The sequence below is a fragment of the Trachemys scripta genome, chromosome 2 (assembly GCF_013100865.1).
Source record: "Trachemys scripta elegans isolate TJP31775 chromosome 2, CAS_Tse_1.0, whole genome shotgun sequence".
Lineage (NCBI taxonomy): Eukaryota > Metazoa > Chordata > Testudines > Emydidae > Trachemys > Trachemys scripta.
The window spans coordinates 34,663,943-34,684,997 of NC_048299.1; the positions used below are offsets into that span (position 1 = coordinate 34,663,943).

General features: G+C 43.5%; 1 protein-coding gene across 4 annotated transcripts in view; it reads left to right on the top strand.

The window, feature by feature from the left end:
- Positions 1-21,055, top strand: part of C2H10orf67 (chromosome 2 C10orf67 homolog) — a 121,292-nt gene that overhangs the window by 90,021 nt on the left and 10,216 nt on the right. The window contains exons 12-14 of one of the 4 annotated variants that reach the window (XM_034760267.1): positions 5,008-5,091; positions 11,980-12,079; positions 19,483-19,820. In XM_034760267.1, coding sequence (XP_034616158.1) covers positions 5,008-5,091; positions 11,980-12,079; positions 19,483-19,550 — 252 coding nt within the window. In that variant the 3' untranslated portion in view covers positions 19,551-19,820. Of the gene's footprint in view, positions 1-5,007; positions 5,092-11,979; positions 12,080-19,482; positions 19,821-21,055 lie in introns of those variants that run through there. The other 3 variants (XM_034760264.1, XM_034760266.1, XM_034760265.1) reach the window with 3 other exon arrangements.

The following is a 21,055-nucleotide window of genomic DNA, read 5'->3' on the forward strand; positions in this document are numbered from 1 at the left end:
GATAGATATTGGACTTAAAGCAGGAATTAATTCAGGGGAGTTCTATGGCATGTGTTATAAGGGAGGTCAGGCTTGATCACAGTGGTCCCTTCTAGCCTTGGAATCTCTGAATTCTGAGCTGATGTCTCTACAAGGGAGAAACTGAGAGCAGTTGTAGTGCTTCTTTTGTCTGTAATGAGCTTCATGCTGGAAACAAGGCACTTGCAATGACATAGTATCAGAGGGGGAGCCGTGTTAGTCTGAATCTGTAAAAAGCAACAGAGGGTCCTGTGGCACCTTTGAGACTAACAGAAGTACTGGGAGCATAAGCTTTCGTGGGTAAGAACCTCACTTCAGACTTGCATCTGAAGAAGTGAGGTTCTTACCCACGAAAGCTTATGCTCCCAATACTTCTGTTAGTCTCAAAGGTGCCACAGGACCCTCTGTTGCTTTTTACAGATTCAGACTAACACGGCTACCCCTCTGATAGTCAATATAGTATACTTAGACTTTCAAAAAGCCTTTGACAAGTTCCCTCACTAAAGGCTCTTAAGCAAACTAAGCAGTAATGGGATAAGAGGGAAGGTCCTCTCGTGGATCAATAACTGCTGAAAAGACATGAAACAAAGAGTAGGAATGAATGGTCAGTTTTCAGAATGGATGGAGGTAAATAGCAAGGTCCTTCAAGGATCTGTACTGGGACCAGTGCTGTTCAACATATTCATAAATGATCTGGAAAAAGGGGTAAAGAGTGAAGTGGCAATGTTTGCAGATGATACAAAATTACTCAAGATAGTTAAGTCCAAAGCAGACTGCGAAGAGTTACAAAGGGATTTCACAAAACTGGGTGACTGGGCAACAAAATGACAAATGAAATTCATTGTTGATAAATGCAAAGTAATGCATAGTGCAAAAAATAATTTGAACTATTCATACAAAAGAATGGGGTCTAAATTAGCTGTTACCACTCAAGATAGAGATCTTGAAGTCATCATGGATAATCTCTGAAAACATCTGCTCAGAGTATAGTGGCAATTAAAAAAACTAACGAAATGTTAGGAACCATTAGGAAAGGAATAGATAAGCCAGAAAATATCATAATGCCACTATATAAATCCATGGTACGCCCATGCCTTGAATACTGCATGCAGTTCTGGTTGCCCCATCTCAAAAACAATATCTTAGAACAGGAAACAAAAACAGAGAACGGCAACAATAATGATTAGGGGTAAGGAACAGCATCCATATGGAGAAAGATTAAGAAGACTGGGACTATTAGCATAGAAAAGAGATGAGTAAGGGGAATATGATAAATGTCTATAAAATCATGAATGGTGTGAGAAAGTGAATAAGAAATTGTTATTTACGCCTTCACATAACACAAGAACTACTGGTCAGCCAATGAAATTAATAGGCAGCAGGTCTAAAACAAGCATAAGGAAGTACTTCTTTACACAACACACAACTCATTGCCAGGTGAAGTTGTGATGGTCAGGGATGCAGTCCTATGCTCTGGGTGTCCTTAAATGTCTGACTGCCAGAAGATGGGACTGGACGATGGGATGGATCATTTCATTATTGCCCTGTCCTGGTCATTCCCTCTGACTCATCAGGTACCATCCACTGTCAGAAGACAGGATACTGGGCTAGATGGACCATTGGTCTGACACAATATAGTCATTCTTATGTTCTAATGATTGAAGCAGATTTTCAAATATGGTTTTATTGCGTGCACACAGTTCTGTGTACCTAATTTGTATGTGCATGTTGTGGATGAAAATGAGATCACCTTTGCTGGGGTACAAGGTATGCCAAATCATCACAATGGCTTATGTACTACAAGCAATATCATTATAAAATATTCAGAGTTGATCTGGAGACTGAAAGCAAGATTCCAGCTTGATTCCAGACCCCACCATTGGGGAGTAAGGGTCTGTAAGATTGTTATTCCCATGTGTGGGCTATTCCCATTGTGGGTCACATTGTGATTCCAAAGGGCCACTAATTTCTCTCCCATACATGTAGGTGGGTAGTCAGTGGGCAGCAGTGGGGAATTAGACGAGTTTTGTCTCTGGCTCTCCCTCCTCCCCAAAACATTAGCCAACACAGTTGAGCTGAGCTGTCTCAAAGAGGAAATAATAATCTGCATCAGGGAAAGAGTTGGCACAAATTGCTTCCTCTCTGGAATGAGGGATTGAATTGTGACTCTTTGAGTCACAATTCATTCCCTAATCTGCTCCTGAGGCAGTGCAACTACATGCTGTCCCTTACTTGGGTCAGACTCACTTACTGCTTGGCAACTGAACTTATACAAAGGGGAAAACATTTATTTCATTCATATAGAGTTGTGTGTGCTCTACCCAATTTGTGCTGCTCTGGCAGTGTAAAAGGGATGGGTTTGATGATCTGGTTCTTCAGCTTGGTCAGATCTGTAATCAGCCATAGCTCTCATCTCCACTGGACTTTCCCAATAGAACTAGTAGTCTTAACACTCAAACAACAGTACTTGGCACTATAAGTTTGAAAATCCTTCAGTTGATGAATATATCAAGGAATGCCTCTGTTGGAGCCAGACTCATTTTAACTACAAATGTCCATCCTAACGGATGGGGAAGTACTTCTACAGTCACTATCAACTCAAAGGAAATGGATAAAACCAGAAAATGTCAATATATTCCTCTAAATTATAGTTCAAACATAAAGGTAGTAAAATCAACCCTGGTGAGGTCAGTCAGGCAATGAGATAGCTGTTACATATCTGTACATGCAAGGGAGAATTTCCATTAGTGGAACTACTCACATGCTTAAATTTAAACACGTGCTTAAGTGCTTTGCAGAATACAGATGGAATTATTCACATTGTTAATTGCTTTGCTGAATCAGAACCTTAATGCATACATACATTGTCCTGGATGTGCAGGGAGAAAGACAAGGTGCAAGGGATTGGATAATTAGGCCACAACTGTAATTATGTAATTCATCTGGGAACTCTCTGGCAATAGGTCATACAGTGAAGTTCATCATTCTTTCCTTAATGATTTCCACCTGTTTGAAGACTGCCATCAGCCCCCAACCCTCCACACCTGCTCCCACCCCATTGCTGGGACCCCACTGGCCTTAACTCATATGAAGGCTAAGGTGCTGGGTAAAGGAGGTTGTCCCCTTGTTGTATCAGACATTAGAAGCCCCGACCCCATTCCCCAGCTTCTTCAGGTGATGCCTTTTCCTAAATCCACTTCCAAATCTCTTTTATCAGGGAACCAAACCGCCTGTAGAGCGAGTACCTGCACTGGCCACCAGAAGTTGCCACCAATTAGCTTGTCTGTCTCCTACCCACCCCTAGCCACTTTCCATTATAGTTATAAAATGCTTTCCAGAGTGGGGATGGAATTACAAGATTAAGTGCTTTGCTGAATCAGAACCTTAATGCGAATATGCAGAGTAGATGAGTTAAAGTTGCTGTGAAAATAGAGCCATCAAGCGATTACAAAAATTAATTGTGAATAATCGCACTGTTAAACAATAATAGAATACCATTTATTTAAATATTTTTGGATTTTTTCAAATCTATCGATTTCAGTTACAGCACAGAATACAAAATGTACTTTAGATTTATTTTTGACTACAAATATTTGCACTGTAAAAAAACAAAAGAAATGGTATTTTTCAATTCCCCCATTACAAGTACTGTAGTGCAATCTCTTTATCATGAAAGTTGAACTTACAAATGTAGAATTATGTACAAAAAAACTGCATTCAAAAATTAAATAATGTAAAACTTTAGAGTCTACAAGTCCACTCAGTCCTACTTCATGTTCAGCCAATTACTCAGACAAACAAGTTTGTTTACATTTGCAGGAGACAATGCCACCTGCTTCTTTTTTATGTAACCTGAAAGTGAGAACAAGCGTTCACATGGCACCGGCATCGCAAGATATTTATGTGCCAGATGTGCTAAAGATTCATATGTCCCTTCATGCTTCAACCACCCTTCCAGAGGACATGCATCCATGTCAATGATTGGTTCTGCTTGATAACGATCCAAAACAGTGCAGACCAATGAATGTTCATTTTCATCATCTGAGTCAGATGCCACCAGCAGAAGGTTGATTTTCTTTTTTGGTGGTTTGGGTTCTGTAGTTTCCACATCAGAGTGTTGCTCTTATAAGATATCTGAAAGCATGGTCCACACCTTGTCCCTCTCAAATTTTGGAAGGCACTTCAGATTCTTAAACTTTGGGTCGAGTACTGTATCTATCTTTAGAAATCTCACATTGGTACCTTCTTTACATTTTGTCAAAACTGCAGTGAAAGTGTTCTTAAAATGAACAACATGTGCTGGGTCATCATCCAAGACTGCTATAACATGAAATATATGGCAGAATGTGGATAAACCAGAACAGGAGGCATACAATTCTCCCCCAATGAGTTCAGTCACAAATTTAATTAATGCATTATTTTTTTAATGAGCATCATCAGCATGGAAGCATGTCCTCTGGAATGGTGGCCAAAGAATGAAGGGGCATACGAATATTTAGCATATCTGGCACGTAAATACCTTGCAATACCAGCTACAAAAATCCCATGTTTAACAGTGTGATTAATTTTTTTTAATCGCAATTAATTTTTTTAGTTAATCGTGTGAGTTAACTGCAATTAATTGACAGCCCTAGTAAAAACTAAATGTTCAACTTCTTGACATTGATGCAATTAAAAATTAAATTATAATAGTTGCACATACATTGGGTTTTTGCACTGATACATATTGTTTATTGCGTAAGGTCACATATAAAGTCCAGCTGTGAACATATTCAATTCTACATGTAAAAGAGATGTTTTTTACTTTAGCTATATTTGAACTGTCTTTTGTGTGTCATTATTGTATGCAACCTCCCCATTTAGTCAGATGAACAAAACATTACATGCTATTTCAGTATTTTATTATTGAAGCTTAGTTGTTTGTGAGCATATATGGTCTTAAATTATGTTTTCTTGAAATATGCTTAGTATGTTTTTGGTGTTTTACAGTATGCTGTTCCTCTCTATATTGAAACTGGTGCAAGACAAATAAATGAACGAAGGGGTGGTTTATATTTCCCTTTTTCACCATTGGTATGTAACTGTTTTTTTAATTAAATTTAACTTTACAATTTTTCTGTGAATAATACAAGTGTATAGTAGAATTTTCTGACAATTTTGAAAAGCAAAATTTTTATATAGCAAGGAGTCAAAAAAATCTGTGATTTTCACAATGAAAACATTGTTCTAGTGATTCTTTTGACCACTTGTATCTGACATTGGTTTATTGCAGATATCTGAAAATTCACTATACATGTGTACATTTTGACATGTAGTTGTGAATATTGTAATTTATATTAACTTTTACTTTTTCAGAACTTAAACAAATGGTCTATATTGAATAATGGTTTATGATAGAAGATCTATAGAATATCTAAGGTCAACATTGCACTAAATAACATTTAACAATAAAATGTATAAGTCCTTTGTAAAAATTAGAAAATGAAATAACAAATAATTTACTGTTAAGATTGCTATGTGTAATTCAAGAAAAGACATATAAAGGTTACAAAAACAGTTCTAGTGCTCCATCTTAATATTCAGTTAATACAGACAAAAAATTTAAAAAGAATGATTCTCAATGGCAGGCATCTAAACAACCTTAGCTCTACCCTTTTAACAAGACATGAGCAACAGCAACAAACTCTTAAGGAACCGTATCCCTTTATCATGTAGCTCTCTCTCAGAACTGTATATTAAAATTTAAATAACAGTGTGTAGGTACTGTATCTTAAATAGGTATTAAATGACTTACTAGGTATTCAATGACTTAGTATATAAGTATGTCAAATAGCAATCTTTTCTTACTGAGAAAAATAGTTCACTATACCCCTAATTACACAACTGTACTTAGAGAGTAAGGTACAGAATAGACTAAATATAATCCTTAAACCAGAGAATAAAACTTTCCCTATTACCTTAAAAAAAAAAAAAAAAAAAAAACCCTGTTCATCTGATAGTAAACCACCACACTTGTTACTATAGAAGAATATACACAAAATACTCAAATTTTTATTTACAATGTGTGACAGAACTCCTTCTCTGCCTCAGTGGGTCCTGCACTTCCACTTAGCGGTGGGCGGGATATTCCTCTCTATCTTAGAATTTTCCCACACCCCTGGGCTTGCCATCCATACCTTGCCTGAGCAGGGTTCCTCCCGGCCTCCCTGACGGGGGAGGGGGAGGAGAGACTCTTAGTCTCTGGTAGCCCCTCCCAGTGTGGTGGCAGCAAACACCCAGTTCAGTCTCTCCCCTCCAGTGAAGTCTCTTCCCTCAGACCTCCAGGGCCCAGAAGGGCTGTTCACCCTATTGGGTAGGATTTCACCTGCCCTTTGCCTCTGTACCTGTGAGGTTTTCCCTCCTGGTGCTTGTCAGCATCTGCACTGCCCAGCTCTCCAGTAGTGTGCTTTCCGCCCACAACTCCTATCGCATGCCCCTATCTGGCTGGAGGGGAGGCTTTTAACAGGTTCTGGCAGGCCCTTGATTGGCCCCAGGTGTCCTAATTAACCTAGAGCAACCTCTGTTCAGTTACCAAGGGAAAAAGGAAGTGCTCATCTGGGGGCTAGTATACCTGCCTTCCAGCACTCTCCTGTAGCCATCTGGCCTGCCCTTGTCACATACCCCTCCCCCCTGCTCAACCATGGGGTTAGGCAACTTGGGTCACTAGACAGTGTACCCGGGACAGGCCATCCGCATCACCATGGCGGCTTCCGACTCTGTGTTTTATGCGGAAGTGGAACGGTTGGAGGGACAAGAACCATCTGATCACCCTGGCATTCTTCTCTTTATTCCGTTGCATCCACTGGAGGGGGGCATTGTTGGTCACGAGGACAAATCACCAACCTAGCAGGTAATATCGTAGCGTTTCCATGGCCCACTTAATGGCGAGGCACTCCCTCCCTACTGCTGCATATTTCTCTTCCCTCAGAAGGAGTTTTCTGCTAAGATAAAGGATTGGGTGTTCGTCTTCTCTGACCATCTGTGACGGGACAGCCCTCAACTCCACTTCATATGCATCCATCTGTAAAATGAATTCTTTAGTAAAGTCCAGGGCTATGAGCACAGAATTGCTGCAGAGGGCTTTCCATCCGTCTGTGAATGCCCCCTCTGCCGCTTCGGTCCATCGCATCATGTCAGGTCCCTGGGCCTTTACCAGGTCTGTCAGGGGACTTGCCCTGGTGATGAAGTGGGGGATAAATCGCCGGTAGTACCCCACTATGCCTAGGAATGCTCTGACTTGTTTTTTCTGGTTTGGCTGGGGCCAATTTTTGGATCGCTTCCAGCTTATTTAGTTGGGGCTTTACCACGCCTCTCCCTACAATGTACCCTAGATATTTAGCCTCCGCTAGTCCTGTGGCACACTTGGCAGGATTGGCTGTGAGGCTGGTATGCCTTAGGGTATTCAGCACTATTTCTACCTTTTTCTGGTGGGTCTCCCAGTCTGGGGTATGGATAATCACGTAGTCCAAGTATGCGGCAGCATAACTGGCATGGGGGCGCAACAGCTTGTCCATGAGACGCTGGAAGGTGGCTGGAGCCCCATGGAGTCTGAAGGGGAGAACAGTATACTGAAACAGCCACTCTGGGTTAGAAAAAGCAGTCTTTTCTTTTGCTTCTTTGGCTAGGGGAATCTGTCAATACCCTTTGTCAAATCCAGGGTGGTCAGGAACCAGGCATTGCCCAGTCGGTCAGCTAACTCGTCTATGCAGGGTACAGAGTATGCATCAAACTGGGATACCTCTTTCAGCCGGCAAAAGTCGTTGCAGAACTTTGTGGTGCCATCGAGTTTGGGCACCAGCACGATCAGTCTGGACCACTGACTGGGATTCCCTGATGACTCCTAATGTCAACATTCTCTTCACTTTGGCCTTGACAATCCTCCCTTTTGGCTGCTGGGGCCCATAGGGCTTTATCATCACCTTGGCCCGGGGTTTGTGGGGATGTGGTGATATGCCTTGGTCATCTGGCCCAGTCTCGTTGAGAACACATCCTGGTTCCAGTTGACCATCAGTCTTTTGATCCGGCATCAAGTCATGGGATATCCTCACCTGCTCGGGCTGGCTGCTTTCCTGGGGCAGGTTGTCTTGGGTGACTACGCATGCCTCTCAGGCATGCCAAAATTTCAGGAGGTCGACATGGTAGACCTGCTCTTGTTTTAGGCATCCCAGCTGTCACACCTTGTAGTTCACCTCTTCCACAGGTTTGACCACTTCGTAGGGCCCTTGCCACTGGGCCAAGAGCTTACTCTCTGCCATGGGTACCAATACCATCACCCAGTCTCCAGGTTGGAACCATCAAACTTTTGCTTGGTGGTTATAGTGGTCTCGTTGGGCCTTCTGCGCTTTCTCCAAGTGCTCCCATATGATGCACGTGCTCAATTATGTTTCTCCCCATGTTGGGTTCTTCCTCCCAGATCTTCCTGGCTATGTCTAATATGCCACGGGGATGGTGCCCATATAATAGCTTGAAGGGGTAAAACCCAGTGGAAGCCTGAGGAACCTCCCGGATGGCGAACATGAGATAAGGCAATAGTGTGTTCCAGTCTTTCTCGTCCTGATTTATCGTGGCCTTGACGGTCCTGTTGAATCTTTCCACAAGACCATCAGTGTGTGGGTGGTAGACAGAAGTCCGCAAGACCTGTACATGGAATAGAGCACATAGGTCCTTCATCAGTTTTGACATAAAAGAGGTCCCTTGGTCAGTCAGTATCTCCTTTGGTAGCCCTACACGGGCAAAGATCTCCACTAGCTCCTTGGCTATTGACTTGGAGGCCGTGTTCCGCAGGGGAATGGCTTCTGGGTACCGGGTGGCATAATCCAGGACGACAAGCACATGCTGGTGGCCTTGGGTCGTCTTTTCCAGGGGGCCCACTAAGTCCATGGCTGTCCGCTCAAACGGGACCTTTATGATCAGCAGAGGCACTAAAGGTGCCCTCAAGTGGGGATGGGGACTGTGTTGCTGACATTCGGGGCAGGAGGCGCAATACTGCCGAACTTCTTCGCATATTTCTGGCCAGAAGAACCTTCATAGGATTCATTCCAGGGTCTTCTCTGCCCCTAGGTGCCCTCCAAAAAGGTGACTGTGGGCAAGGATTAACACCACTCTCAGATGCTTTCGTGACACCAGGAGCTGCTGTACTTCCTGCCCCTACATCTGTATGATCCGGTACAGGAGATCCTTCTTGATCATGAAGTAGGGTCCTGGTCCCCTAGCGTTTTCATCTATGGATACCCCATCTATCTCAGCCACCTCCTTCCTGATGTTATCATATCTCAGGTCTTCCGCCTAGTCCCGTCCAAAATTCTCTTTCTCAGGACTAACCTGGCCCCAGGTCAGGATCCGGGTTCCCAAGGCCTTAGCTCCCCTCCTTTCCCACTTGGTCTTCATGACCCTCCTGGGAACAGACCTTAGATATCTCAGAGAAAATCAGAGGGTGGCATTCTGCTGTGTATGACTCATTAATTTTGGGATCCTCTCCTTCCTCCAACCCCTCTGGTGGGAGCAAGCTTCCAAACCCTGGGAAATCTCTCCCTATGAGTACGGGGTATGGGAGTTTAGGGACCACCCCTGCTGTTACCCCAGTAATGTTCCCCTGGATCTCAATCTTTACTGGGATGGTGGGATAATAACTAACCGCCCCATGGACCAGGGCTGGCTCTAGGGTTTTTGCCGGCCCAAACGGCGGGGGGAAGCCACAATCGCAATCAGCGGCAGCTCCACTGCGCCACTTTCTTCTTTGGCGGCACTTCGGCAGCAGGTCCTTCTCTCTGAGAGGGACTGAGGGACCCGCCACCGAATTGCCGCCGAAGAGCCAGATGTGCCGCCCCTTCCCCTTGGCTGCCTCAGGCACCTGCTTGCTGGGCTGGTACCTGGAGCCAGCCCTGCCATGGGTGCATGTTACCCCTGTATGTTTGGCCTGCATCAGTTGACTGCATTTCACTAGTTTCCCTGTGATGAGGGGGATAGCACTCCCGGAGTCTACAAGCGCCGTGATCTCTACCCCATTCAGTCTCATCAGCCTTCTATATTTATGTGGTGTTAGCGCAACACCCACTAAGTGGATTAGGATGCACGGGTCTGCCCAGGTCCCCAGGTTATACTGCATGGGCTCATCAGCATTGGGACACTGGGTTGCTATGTGCCACAACTCTCCTCATGCATAACATCTATACATGGTCCTAATCAACCCCCTGTCCTTTGGGCTAGGGGGACTGGCCCACAGTCCTCTTTGCCCAGGTCGCTCCATCCCTTCATGGTCCCTGGCTGGTCCTCAGCTCCCCTCTTCTCCCACCTAGACCTTCCTGGATGCTCGGTCGTCCAAATTCCTGGGATCGGGGCCCATCATTTGATTCAGAAAGAATCTTCCCTGGGTGGTCATGAAAGTTCCCTGGCCATCATCCGTCTCTCCACCAGTGCGACCACCTCATCACAGGAGGAGGGGTCATTCTGGCCCACCCACGCACAAAGGTCTGGTGGCAGTCCCCTCGTGTACCAGTCTATGACCAGAATCTCCAGAACCTCCTCGGAACTATGGGCCTTGGGTCGCAGCCACTCCTGTGCGAGGTGAGTGAGGTCAAATAGTTGGGACCTTAGAGGCTTGCTCTGTTTGTACTTCCACTCATGATACCTCTGGGCCTGCACCGCTGCTATTACCCCCAACTGGGCCAGGATCTCCACCTTCAATTGGGAGTAGTCGGACGTGACTTCTGCAGGCATATCATGGTAAGCCTTCTGGGCCTCCCCACACAAAAAGGAGGCGAGGATGTCGGCCCACTGGTCCTGGGGCCAGGCCTTACACAATGCGGTCCTTTAAAAGGTAAGGAGGTACGCCTCCACATTGTCTTCTGCAGTCATCTTTGGTAGGTAACCAGTGGCCTTTAGGACTCATGTCTCATTGGGCCCACAGGCTAGGGTGGTCAGGGCTTTCAGCTGGTCCATCACCTCTCGCAGGAGGGCTCAGTCCTGAGCAGCCTGATTCATCAGCAATTGGGTGGTCTAGTGCTGCAACCCCATCAATTCCTGCTGGACTGTCATCTGGGCTCAGGTGGCCTCCTGCTGAGTCGCTGTGGCCCGTACTAGTGCCCTCACCACTTCGTCCATTGTGGGGAGGACAAGAAAATCCCCCTTTTCAATTTTTTTTTTTGGCTTAGTCCGCTGCGCTGTCACACAATCCCACCCCTGACACCAATTGTGACAGATCTCCTTCTCTGCCTCAGTGGGTTCTGTGCTTCCACTTAGCAGTGGGCCAGGGTATTCCTCTCAATCTCAGAATTTCCCCATGCCCCTGGGCTTGCTATCCATACCTTGCCTGCGCAGGGTTCCTAATATACCTGCCTTCCGGCCCTCTCCTGTAGCCATCTGGCCTGACCCTGTCACAAATGTTAAAAAGGTCTGTAAGAGACCATTCCCCTTCTAAAAAAATCAAAAGAAATATTAATACTATTTCCATGGAAATTGAATCAGGCCAAAAAATGGTAACACAAAAACTAGGACAGAGTTATGGTTATTTAAATGCTGCTCATTAAGAATATTTCAGTATTTGTTTGCAACATGTTAAAGTTATTGTAGAGCCTAGAAACTGTAGTCATGGACCGAGACCCCAGTGTGCTAGGTGCTGTACATACACAGAACAAAAAGATGGTCCCTACTCCAAACAGCTTACAATCTAAGTATAAAACAAGACACAGCAAGTTGATCTAGACAAACAAGGGAATACAAAGAAACAATGAGACATGGCTGGTGTCAGAATTGTTCATGGAATTTCCAGTTTCCACTTTTTATAGTATTTGATGGCTTTACAGATGGTTTTATGTCTTTGCTTGAATTTCACACAATAACCTTAAATGTAACTTAACAAGTTTCTTGTTATTTAATCAACCAATAGCTTTTAATCAACCTTAATGAAAAAATGTTCCATACTAGCCCCAGATACGTTCCGAGTCTACTGCAGCGATGGAAGAAACAGATCTTAATATTGTAAAAATTCCAACTGGAACAGAAATGTGCTGTTTGTATGAAGATGGTAAGTATGAAATTTTTTAGGAAAAATAATATACTTTGTAACTTTATTTTGCGGGAAAACAGACTGATAGGAATCCTGTACCTTCAATTCCATTCACACTGCCCTGAAAATGTAGACATAAAAACTAAGTAGAGCTTTATAAGAACTTCAATTAAATTATTGCTGTTTGTTATGAAACAGGAAATAATATATTTTAAATGCAATGCAGCAGTTTGACAAGAAGCAAAATACAATTAACTACTTCTCTTATAAAAGTTAGGAGCATTATGCATCATTTTGTCCGGTATGCAGTTTGTCAACAGTTTGTTCAATCAGATCTCATGGGCTCTGATCCAACAAAGCACTTAAGCACATGCTTAACTTTAAGCATGTGAGTGTTCCCTTGACTTCAATGAATTATCCACATGCTTAAAGTTAAGCACATGCTTTACGTGTTTTGCTGAATTAAGGCTTTAGAATGCATACTTTCCATTAATAGTACTAACACTGAAACTAGCTACCATTCCTGTCTTTTGATAGATACATCATTCAGGATGCTTGAGTGCCATTTAAGTATTCTCTGTCTTTGGTTAGACTGACAAGCAGCAAAATCTGTTAAAACTGTTACATATGGCATTGTTCTGCTGTCTTATCCCACTTACATAACTCTCCTCCAGTTCTTTCTCTTATTCGCACAAGTTCAGGTAAAACCTATATCAAGTTTTGGAAGTGAAGCTTGTCAAGTCAGGAATATAGAAGTAACATTTCAAAATGGAGTCCTCCATGTCAGTAATGTTGGCAGTTAGCTCTGGGAACTTCATTGCTTCAGAGGATCTGCAAAATACCCACATGTATTAGCCAATTGTTGTCATAGGTTTCTAATCCTGTCATTAGGACCTTTAATCTACTTTGCTGTTTGACCTTAGCTCCCATGTTATTTACCAAAATGATAGTAGTATTGGCAGCCATTGACAAAGAGACAACTATTCTAGTGTACTCTGATGGCTGGCCAACCAGAGCCCTGACTCTTCCACTCACAGACTCTGCTGTTCATTGAGCTCATGGAATAGGAACTAAACAATCACATAGCTAACTTCTGTCTTCATGGCTTCTGATCTACATGGGCACAATTTTCAGTGTCACTATCTATAAGTCTTTTCACAAAAAGAGAGGGTAAAAGTTCCAAACTCAAAGAAAATAAAGATTGCCACATTCAAGATTACTTGGATCTGTTACATTTAGAGGTCTCCTATCAGGAGCTGACTCCTTGAATCTGTTCTGACCCAGGTCTCTGTTTTTATTCCTCTTGGGAAAAGTGGATTCACCATCCTGAAGTTTTAAGATCAAAGGTGGTTATCCCCAAAGAAATAAATTCTTATCCTTGAGCAGAAGATGCAAAGAAACAATTATGAATCTAAATAAAACACATTAGACTGTAAATAGACTTTAAAGCAGGGGCATAGACAACTATTTTTATTTGAGGGAGCTAGAGTTAAAAAAAAATAGCTGTTGAATATTGTGTTACACTATCTAATTACTGTAGCAGTGACAGTCTTCTGATAACTCAGTTTGTTCTAATCAGCCCAGATGGGGGTACAGTTGTCTGATGGTCTCTTTGTCAGCTGGCTCTTGGTAGCTGAGGCCAGGTTGTAGGTATGTCCTGCAGCAGGCCCTGGCTCCTTTCTTCTCTGTCTGGGGAGTGGCTCAACAAGCAGGGTCTCCTGTTCTTGTGAAGGGGAATTCCCTGAGCCTTTGTAAGGCTCACCTGTCTGTGCTTCTCCCACTCTTTCTGCAGCCAGGCTAGCTGTTTCCCTCCTTCTCCACAAAGACTACTGATTCCCTCTCTTGGGGCTGTAGTAGTTTGTGAGAGTGAGACTGTGTTTGGTATGTGCTGTGTGCACTAGCTGGTTTTCTGTTAGACTATGTTTGTTTTTATTTCTTGCTGTTTCTTTGATTTAGGGGTGTTGTGTTCCCTCCCTTTTTTCCTTTGGATGGGGGGTGTTTCTCCATGGGGGTCCACTTCAGAGGGGTTTAGTGGCTTGACCCCCAAGCATGGGGTTCAGTGTGTTCCTGCTGTCTCCTATACTGTGGAGTCTGCTGTGTGTAGGTAAAACTATTGGCTGTGCTAATATAAAATCTGCCTCTCGAATTAGTAAATCTGCAGTCATTTTCCTGACCCAACAGCAGTTTGTGAATCATTTGGTACAGGAGGGATTTTGGGTCAAGGAATCTTTTGTTCCAGTTTTTTCCATGTTTATTCCTGCTACTAAAATAGTTTTTTTTTTCCAATGCCCTCCCTCCCCCCTTCATTCACAATGAGACCCTAGTATCTGATCTCTCTCATTGTTTCTGCTGTTAGGATTATTCTGTTGGGCTGCAAGAATCCAAATGTGAAACATGTTATGTCGTTCCAGCCCCAGGCCTAAATAACCTGAACAGCTCTTCAACCTGTTTTTAAAGGCTCATATAGATGGGGTGGATTATACAGTGTTTGTTACCTCTGAAATGGTGTTATGACCTGGTCAACGGAGGGGTTACTATTCATGTACAACTGGCTCTGGGTTCCCTGATAAGAATATCGGACCCCAGGATAGTGGGGAGGGGCTGGGACACCAAGGGACCAGCAGGAGACCGAGCCTGCATCTGCATGGCCAGACTATTCCCTCTGCCCATGTGGTCTGCCATTGTCCAAAGAGCAGCACTCCCCAGAGAAAACCCTCTGTTATGACCCCATCACTTATGCTTGGATGGAAGATAGCCCTGGAAGTTGAGGAGCTTCTCCTTACAGAGCAAGCAATCACACCTTATAGAGATGGGAGTGAAGAACAGACCAAGAAGATAGATTTATGCTGGACTAATTCTAAAAGGGATAGGAATTTGGAGGCCCTTGAGCTGCTGGCCGTGGCTGAGAATGGAGCTGTGTGCCCTAAGAAGAATTGCTTTGCTGTGGGTGGTGGATCCATGACTGGAGCTCCCAGTGAGGTGCTGCCTTCCCCGGCATGGTGAGCCCTCAAACCCCCAATCCTGCATGTTACAATGATGACACCAGGTCCCAGCCTGGAGCTGTGCTTCCTATCATTCTTGGGGAAATAGATATGCCAGCTTCTTCCACTGAATCTCTCTCCTTTTGTAACATTCTCATTATTCACATAGCAGTTCAATATTATTCTAAGCTGGCATAGTCTGAAGGAGGTGGAGAGGATAATGATGATCTCTCTCTGACTCCTCACTGATATCCCAGCTCATCAGCTAGGTAGGAAGGGTGGGTACAGTGTGCAGAAGATTAGTGGCTTCTTGTATAGCACTAAAGGGAACCAGAGAGTTGAGGTCAAGGCCTGTTTTCCTGACTTACAGCACTTTGTTCACTCAGCTACTCTTGTCTTAAGAGATACCTTGGGTGATCATAGGAAACATTGCTATCTCAAAAAGTTGCTGAGTATTTTGAGGAAGCATGCAGAGCTTGTTCAAAATATATGGACCTTTCCATTGGCTCTTTTTTTTTTTTCTCATGTACTTCTGCTTTCCATTGTTTCTCTCTGCTCCTTGGCTCTCTCCTTCTAGTCTCTGCAGTGCTGATCAACTTTGGCTCTGCAAATATTAATGGATGCTGGGATGGTCATAAAAGGGCACAACTCTCTGAATTTCTCAGACAAAAATGGGCTGAGTTCCTTTTACAAGAGACGCACTCAGACCCTGAAAATCAGGAGAACTGGTTGAAGGAATGGGAAAGGGAAGCTTTCTTGAGCCATGGCTCCAATGTCACTGCTGGGGTAGCTGTTCTCTTTTACCAGGGTACGGAGACACAAATCCTCTCTGTGAAGGAGATTGTGTAGGGCCAGCTTCTCAAGGTGGATACACATGTTGGCACTGTTGTTTTTAACCTTTTTACTGTGTATGCGCCCACACTGGGGCAAGACAGTGTCTCCTTTTTACAAACACTTGCACATGCCATGTTTGACTGTGACCTGTCTTGGAAGGGGATTTCATTTGCACTGTTTTTTGTTTGTTTTAGATGGGAACCACGAGGAGCTACACCCTCAGTCATCCAGGGAACTCTATAGTCTCCTATAGACCTTTGGGCTAATAGATGTTTGGAAATTCTCCCAACCCACTGTTAGACAGTACTTTTGACTGAAAGCTACTCCTAGCCACATCTCAGGGGCTAGATTGCTTTTATACCATGAAGGCCAGTGTGAACATGTTTGTTCAATCCGCAGGGGCATACATCGGGGTGCCCTCTGTCTGGCATGTTATATGCCCTGATTCTGGAGCTATTTCTGTACCGCCTAAGAAGCTGTTGACTGGCCTACCTGGGCCAGGAGAGCCAGGAGCTTTCCCAGTTTGTTTGTCAACCTATGCTGATGACATCTCAGTTTTTGTCATGTCTGAAGGTGAAGTGCAGGCACTTTGTGTCTGTTTACAACTATATGAACAAGCATCCTCTACCCGAATTAACTAGGGTAAGAATAATTAGATCTTATTGGGCCCTTTGCGGTGCCGCACTCCCCTTGGTGCCTCCCCAATTACAGTGGGGCACCTCTGGGATTAAGGTGGTAGGGGTATTTTTTTGTATCTGAACAATACAAGTTAAGGAACTGGGAGGGGACTGGAAGAGAAAGTGCAGGGCTGCCTGCAGAGATGGCACTGGCTCTTTTCTGGACATTCTTTTCAGGGATGGGTTTTGATTGCTAGCGACATGTGGCCTCAGTGTTGTAGCGCCAGCTGCTGTGTGTGGATCTCCAGCCTCCAGGACCAGATTCAGCACATTAATCTTTTTTTTTTTTTTTTTTGAATGCTTACCACTGGTTGGACCCTGCTTTGCTCTTCTTACTATTAGATGAGGATGGCTGGGGCTTATTGGCCTGGTCAGTAGGTTGGTGGCTTTTTGCATCCAGCCTGTTCAGCTGCAGCTGTACTCTAACTCCCTGCTGGCCTGGAAGTCCCTTGCCCTCTCTGTCCTCCATCGTGTTGGAGGATGGGCTTTGACCTTCACATTTTTTTGTTGGCACCTGTCTGATTACAAAGTTTAGATTTGCCTCCATTCTATAATGGCCATTTTAATGTGTGGTGACTTCTCTGCAGTGCCCAGCCTGACCAGGAGTTTTTAGCCTACGGTCTTAGAAGAGCCACTGTTTTCAACCCATTTTTATGTTCTGAAGCTCTTTCTGCCAGGAGCCTGTTTTCCGCCTTTACTCAGGCTGGATTGACCAAGCTGCCTCACCTGATTGTTCCCTGTTTGTCACGCTGGAAATCAGCAGCAGCTTTTGCTGCTGAGACCAGAAACCGGTCTGTGTGGGTTTTTTGGATAAGGTTCTTGCTGAATTCCAGGCAGCACTCCTTAAACGGGCTACTCAGCATTTGCAGAAAGATTTTGCAGGAACTGTCCTTCAAGTGGGAAACCCTCTGTTCCCCTCACTGGTTGCCTTCTCTTCCGTGGATGAGATTCTAGTGCACCCAGGTAGATAGTTGTCCTGGAAGGGTCTGGTAAATGTTTGTTTTGTAGCCATGATCAAGAAGCAGCTCCATGGTATGTGTGTCAAGGGATGGCATTATGCCACCCATTCTGTTCTCCCTGATACAACCCGGAGGATGGCTCTGTCCCTGGGTGACTTTATGTCCTCAGCTTGGAGGATGCTATAGAAACCTCCTCGTTCTAAGTGCTCTGGTGACTTTCATTGCAGGGTCCTGCACAGCATCATAGCAACCAATCATTTTGTGACCATATCAGCCCCGGTGTGTCTGTGCAGTGCTCTTTCTGTTCAGCCTCAGACATGGTGTTTCATTTTTTCCTTCATTGCCCCATTTGGTTCCTCTTTTTGTTTTTGTTTTTTGTTTTTTCAGTGGCTTTTCAACAGTCTGGGACTGGTTTTCTCCTGTTTGTTCTGGGAGCGAGATACAGTGCTCACATTCAGCAGGTTTCATTCCTGGCTAACTTGTTTCTGGGTCAGGCAAAAACTAGCCATTCTGAAATCTCTCTAGAACTGAGTGGCCAGGGTAGAAGACTTTTGATGTGCTAGGGCTATTCCACATGCAGATTGTGGCCCAGCTGCAGATCGATTACACCTTTTATAAACCTACTTTTAATTTTTGGTCGATTTGGTGTGTTAACAATATTATGAGTGAACTTCGTGATGATGATGCTTTAGTGATTCATGTTTAATGTTTGCTTAAGGTGGTTTCATTTTATTTCATTCATATCTTTCTGTGTAAATATGGCAATTTTATAACATTTTTAGTAGTTTTTAATGTGTTTTATGTGAATAACGTGTTTTTCGTGTCACACACACACGCCCTCTCTGCATGAGGACTTTTGACCCCTTCTCTCTTAGTATCAGGTGTAACAATCAGATGGCAACAGGAGGAACCACAAATTACATATACTGATTGGAATGGGTATGCTTTGAATTTGGCATGACAGGATGCTATTGAAAATAGTATTATCCTAAGAGATACTCTTGTAACTGTTTACAAAATCGCTAAATTAATTTTAAAATTACCCAAATAAGTTGCTATATTTCAGGACATTAAATATGTAGTGTTAAGTACATCACCAGGTATCCATGTCCTCTGTCCAACAAGATGAACTCTCTGAGCAGAAGCATTGGTTACAATTTCTGAGAACTACCTTACCTTGTGCAACTTGGGAGGTTGTGAAGGATGCAACAAAAGATCCTGAAATAAGTGTTTGAATTGGTGGCACAGTAGCTCAAACAGAGAAGTTTAACTTCCTCTTTGGTATTGAACTATGACAAAAAGTCCAAAACATGGTAGGCAATGACCAAAACTCTGCAAGGGTTGGACTTTTCAGCAACAGGAGGACAGACTTATATGAAAATGACTGACTAATTCACTTCAGTCCATCAGATCAGAAGAAAGCAAAATTTATTCTGGGAGCAGATCCCCCAGAAAAGTTTAAAGTTGGAGAAAGTCCAGAATGCCTGAGCTTCCAAGGAAGAGAAAAATTACCAAGAAAATGTAAATAGGGACAGGTGAACCCAGCTACCCAAATTCAGCAAAGGAATTTTATAAGTACATCTGCTTTGAAGTAATTGATTTTACATTGTCTAGTATTCAACCAAAAATCAAACAGGCTACAAAATTATTCAAAGCTTGAAGCTTTCACAATCTAGCCAAATATGACAGAAATGTGAGATCAAGACATGCTTCAGGGATATGGTTCTGAAGTCAGCCAGGATTGACTAGATTATTCAGCTTCATCTGTTTCAAATAAGCTGTCATCTTGCAGAAGGAGTGTTGAAGTCAGTTGAGAAATATATCAGTTCACCCAGCCAAGGCCAAACATTAGCTGTTTTCAGAAATGGTGAAGTTGATAAAAATAATTGTGGTGATGCCAGCTACAAATGTTGTAAGTAAGAATAGTTTCAGTGCTCTACTTAGTATTAAAACATGGCTTCGATCCACAGTGGAAGACTCACAGCTTAACTGGTGTATGATTTTACCTATATACAAGGAGAAAACTGATGACTTATAGCTTTAAAATGTTGCAGAAGAATTCATTTCAAGAAGCCCAGGGTAAAGATCATTGTCTGGAACTTTTTTAGATATGTAAGTCATTCTTTTTACTTGTGTTTAAAAAAATTAATGTTTTATTGAGTAGTTTTGTATCATGACTAAATTCGTCCACTTTTGATAATGTGAGACAATTGAGCTCCCGTTCAAGACTCAGTACCTGATTTTTTCGGTAGGGTAGGGATTTGTCTTGTGTACCCCCAAGTTCCACCTCACTTAAAAACTACTTGCTTACAAAATCAGACATAAAAATAGAAAAGTGTCACAGCACACTATTACTGAAGAATTGCTTACTTTTTCATTTTTACCATATAATTTTAAAATAAATCAATTGGAATATAAATATTGTATTTACATTTCAGTGTATAGTATATAGAACAATATAAACAAGTCATTGTCTGGATGAAATTTTAATTTGTACTGACTTCACTAGTGCTTTTAATGTAGCCTGTTAACAAGGCAATATCTAGAAGAGTTGATGTGCCCCTTGGAAGACCTCTGCTTACCCACCAAGGGTACACGTACTCCTGGTGGAGAACCACTGCTCTAGACAAATTCCTGCGCAGGTAGCCTTCTGCCTACCTAAATTCCCCTTTCTGTTTCAATTAGATACAGTATTTTCACTTCTGTCCACTATTTTTTTCTGTTGCTATGCACTGTGTGACAAAGTCAGGCCGGAAGGCTGCAGGAGGGTCTGGGAAAACAGATAGGTTAGCCCTAGGAATGCTAACAGCCCTTTTTCCTACAAGCTGGGAAGGGGTTACTTCAGGTCAATTAGGGACACCTGAGTCCAATTAAGGGCTGCCTGAAACCTGTTAAAATCTCTCTCCTGGTGAGAGAGAGAGGCTTCTCCAGTATGAGAGACTGTGCTCCTCCCAATAGGGGAGACACCCAAAACCCAGTGCCTTTGTGGGGGAAGGACTGACACCCCAGGGGCCAGCAACAGGACAACACCTGCCCCAGTGAGGGGGCCAGGGAAAGGTATTCCCTTTTTGTTTTGGTGCTTTATAGACTTGTTCCCCTTTGTTTGGCAGAGGAGCACTTCTCAGGCCTGCCCCGAGGCCTGCCGGGAAGGCTCTGAAAAACAAACCCTGAAGAGAGAAGACAGACATGCTCCAGAGTGGGGACTGATTTACCGCAGGTCCTGTCCCTGCCAGAGGAGGGAGCGCTAAGCCCAGCGAGGCAGAAGGGGTGCCTTGCCACAACTGTTATAGCTCTTAAGTTACACTGCTTTTCGGAGGTAGCTGTATTTAAATTTTGGGTGAGGTTATCCACTTGTATATACCGTACGCTCTGATGAAAGGCACCATGTATAGCAAATGAGAAATTAAGCAATACAGTAGATGGAGAATTTCAGAACAATTACATCATGTTTCAGCTGCAAAGCATCAGGCATTAGACATTGACTTAAATGTCCCAAAGGCCAGCTATCAACTAGAAATATCCTGTCTGACATTTCATATTACT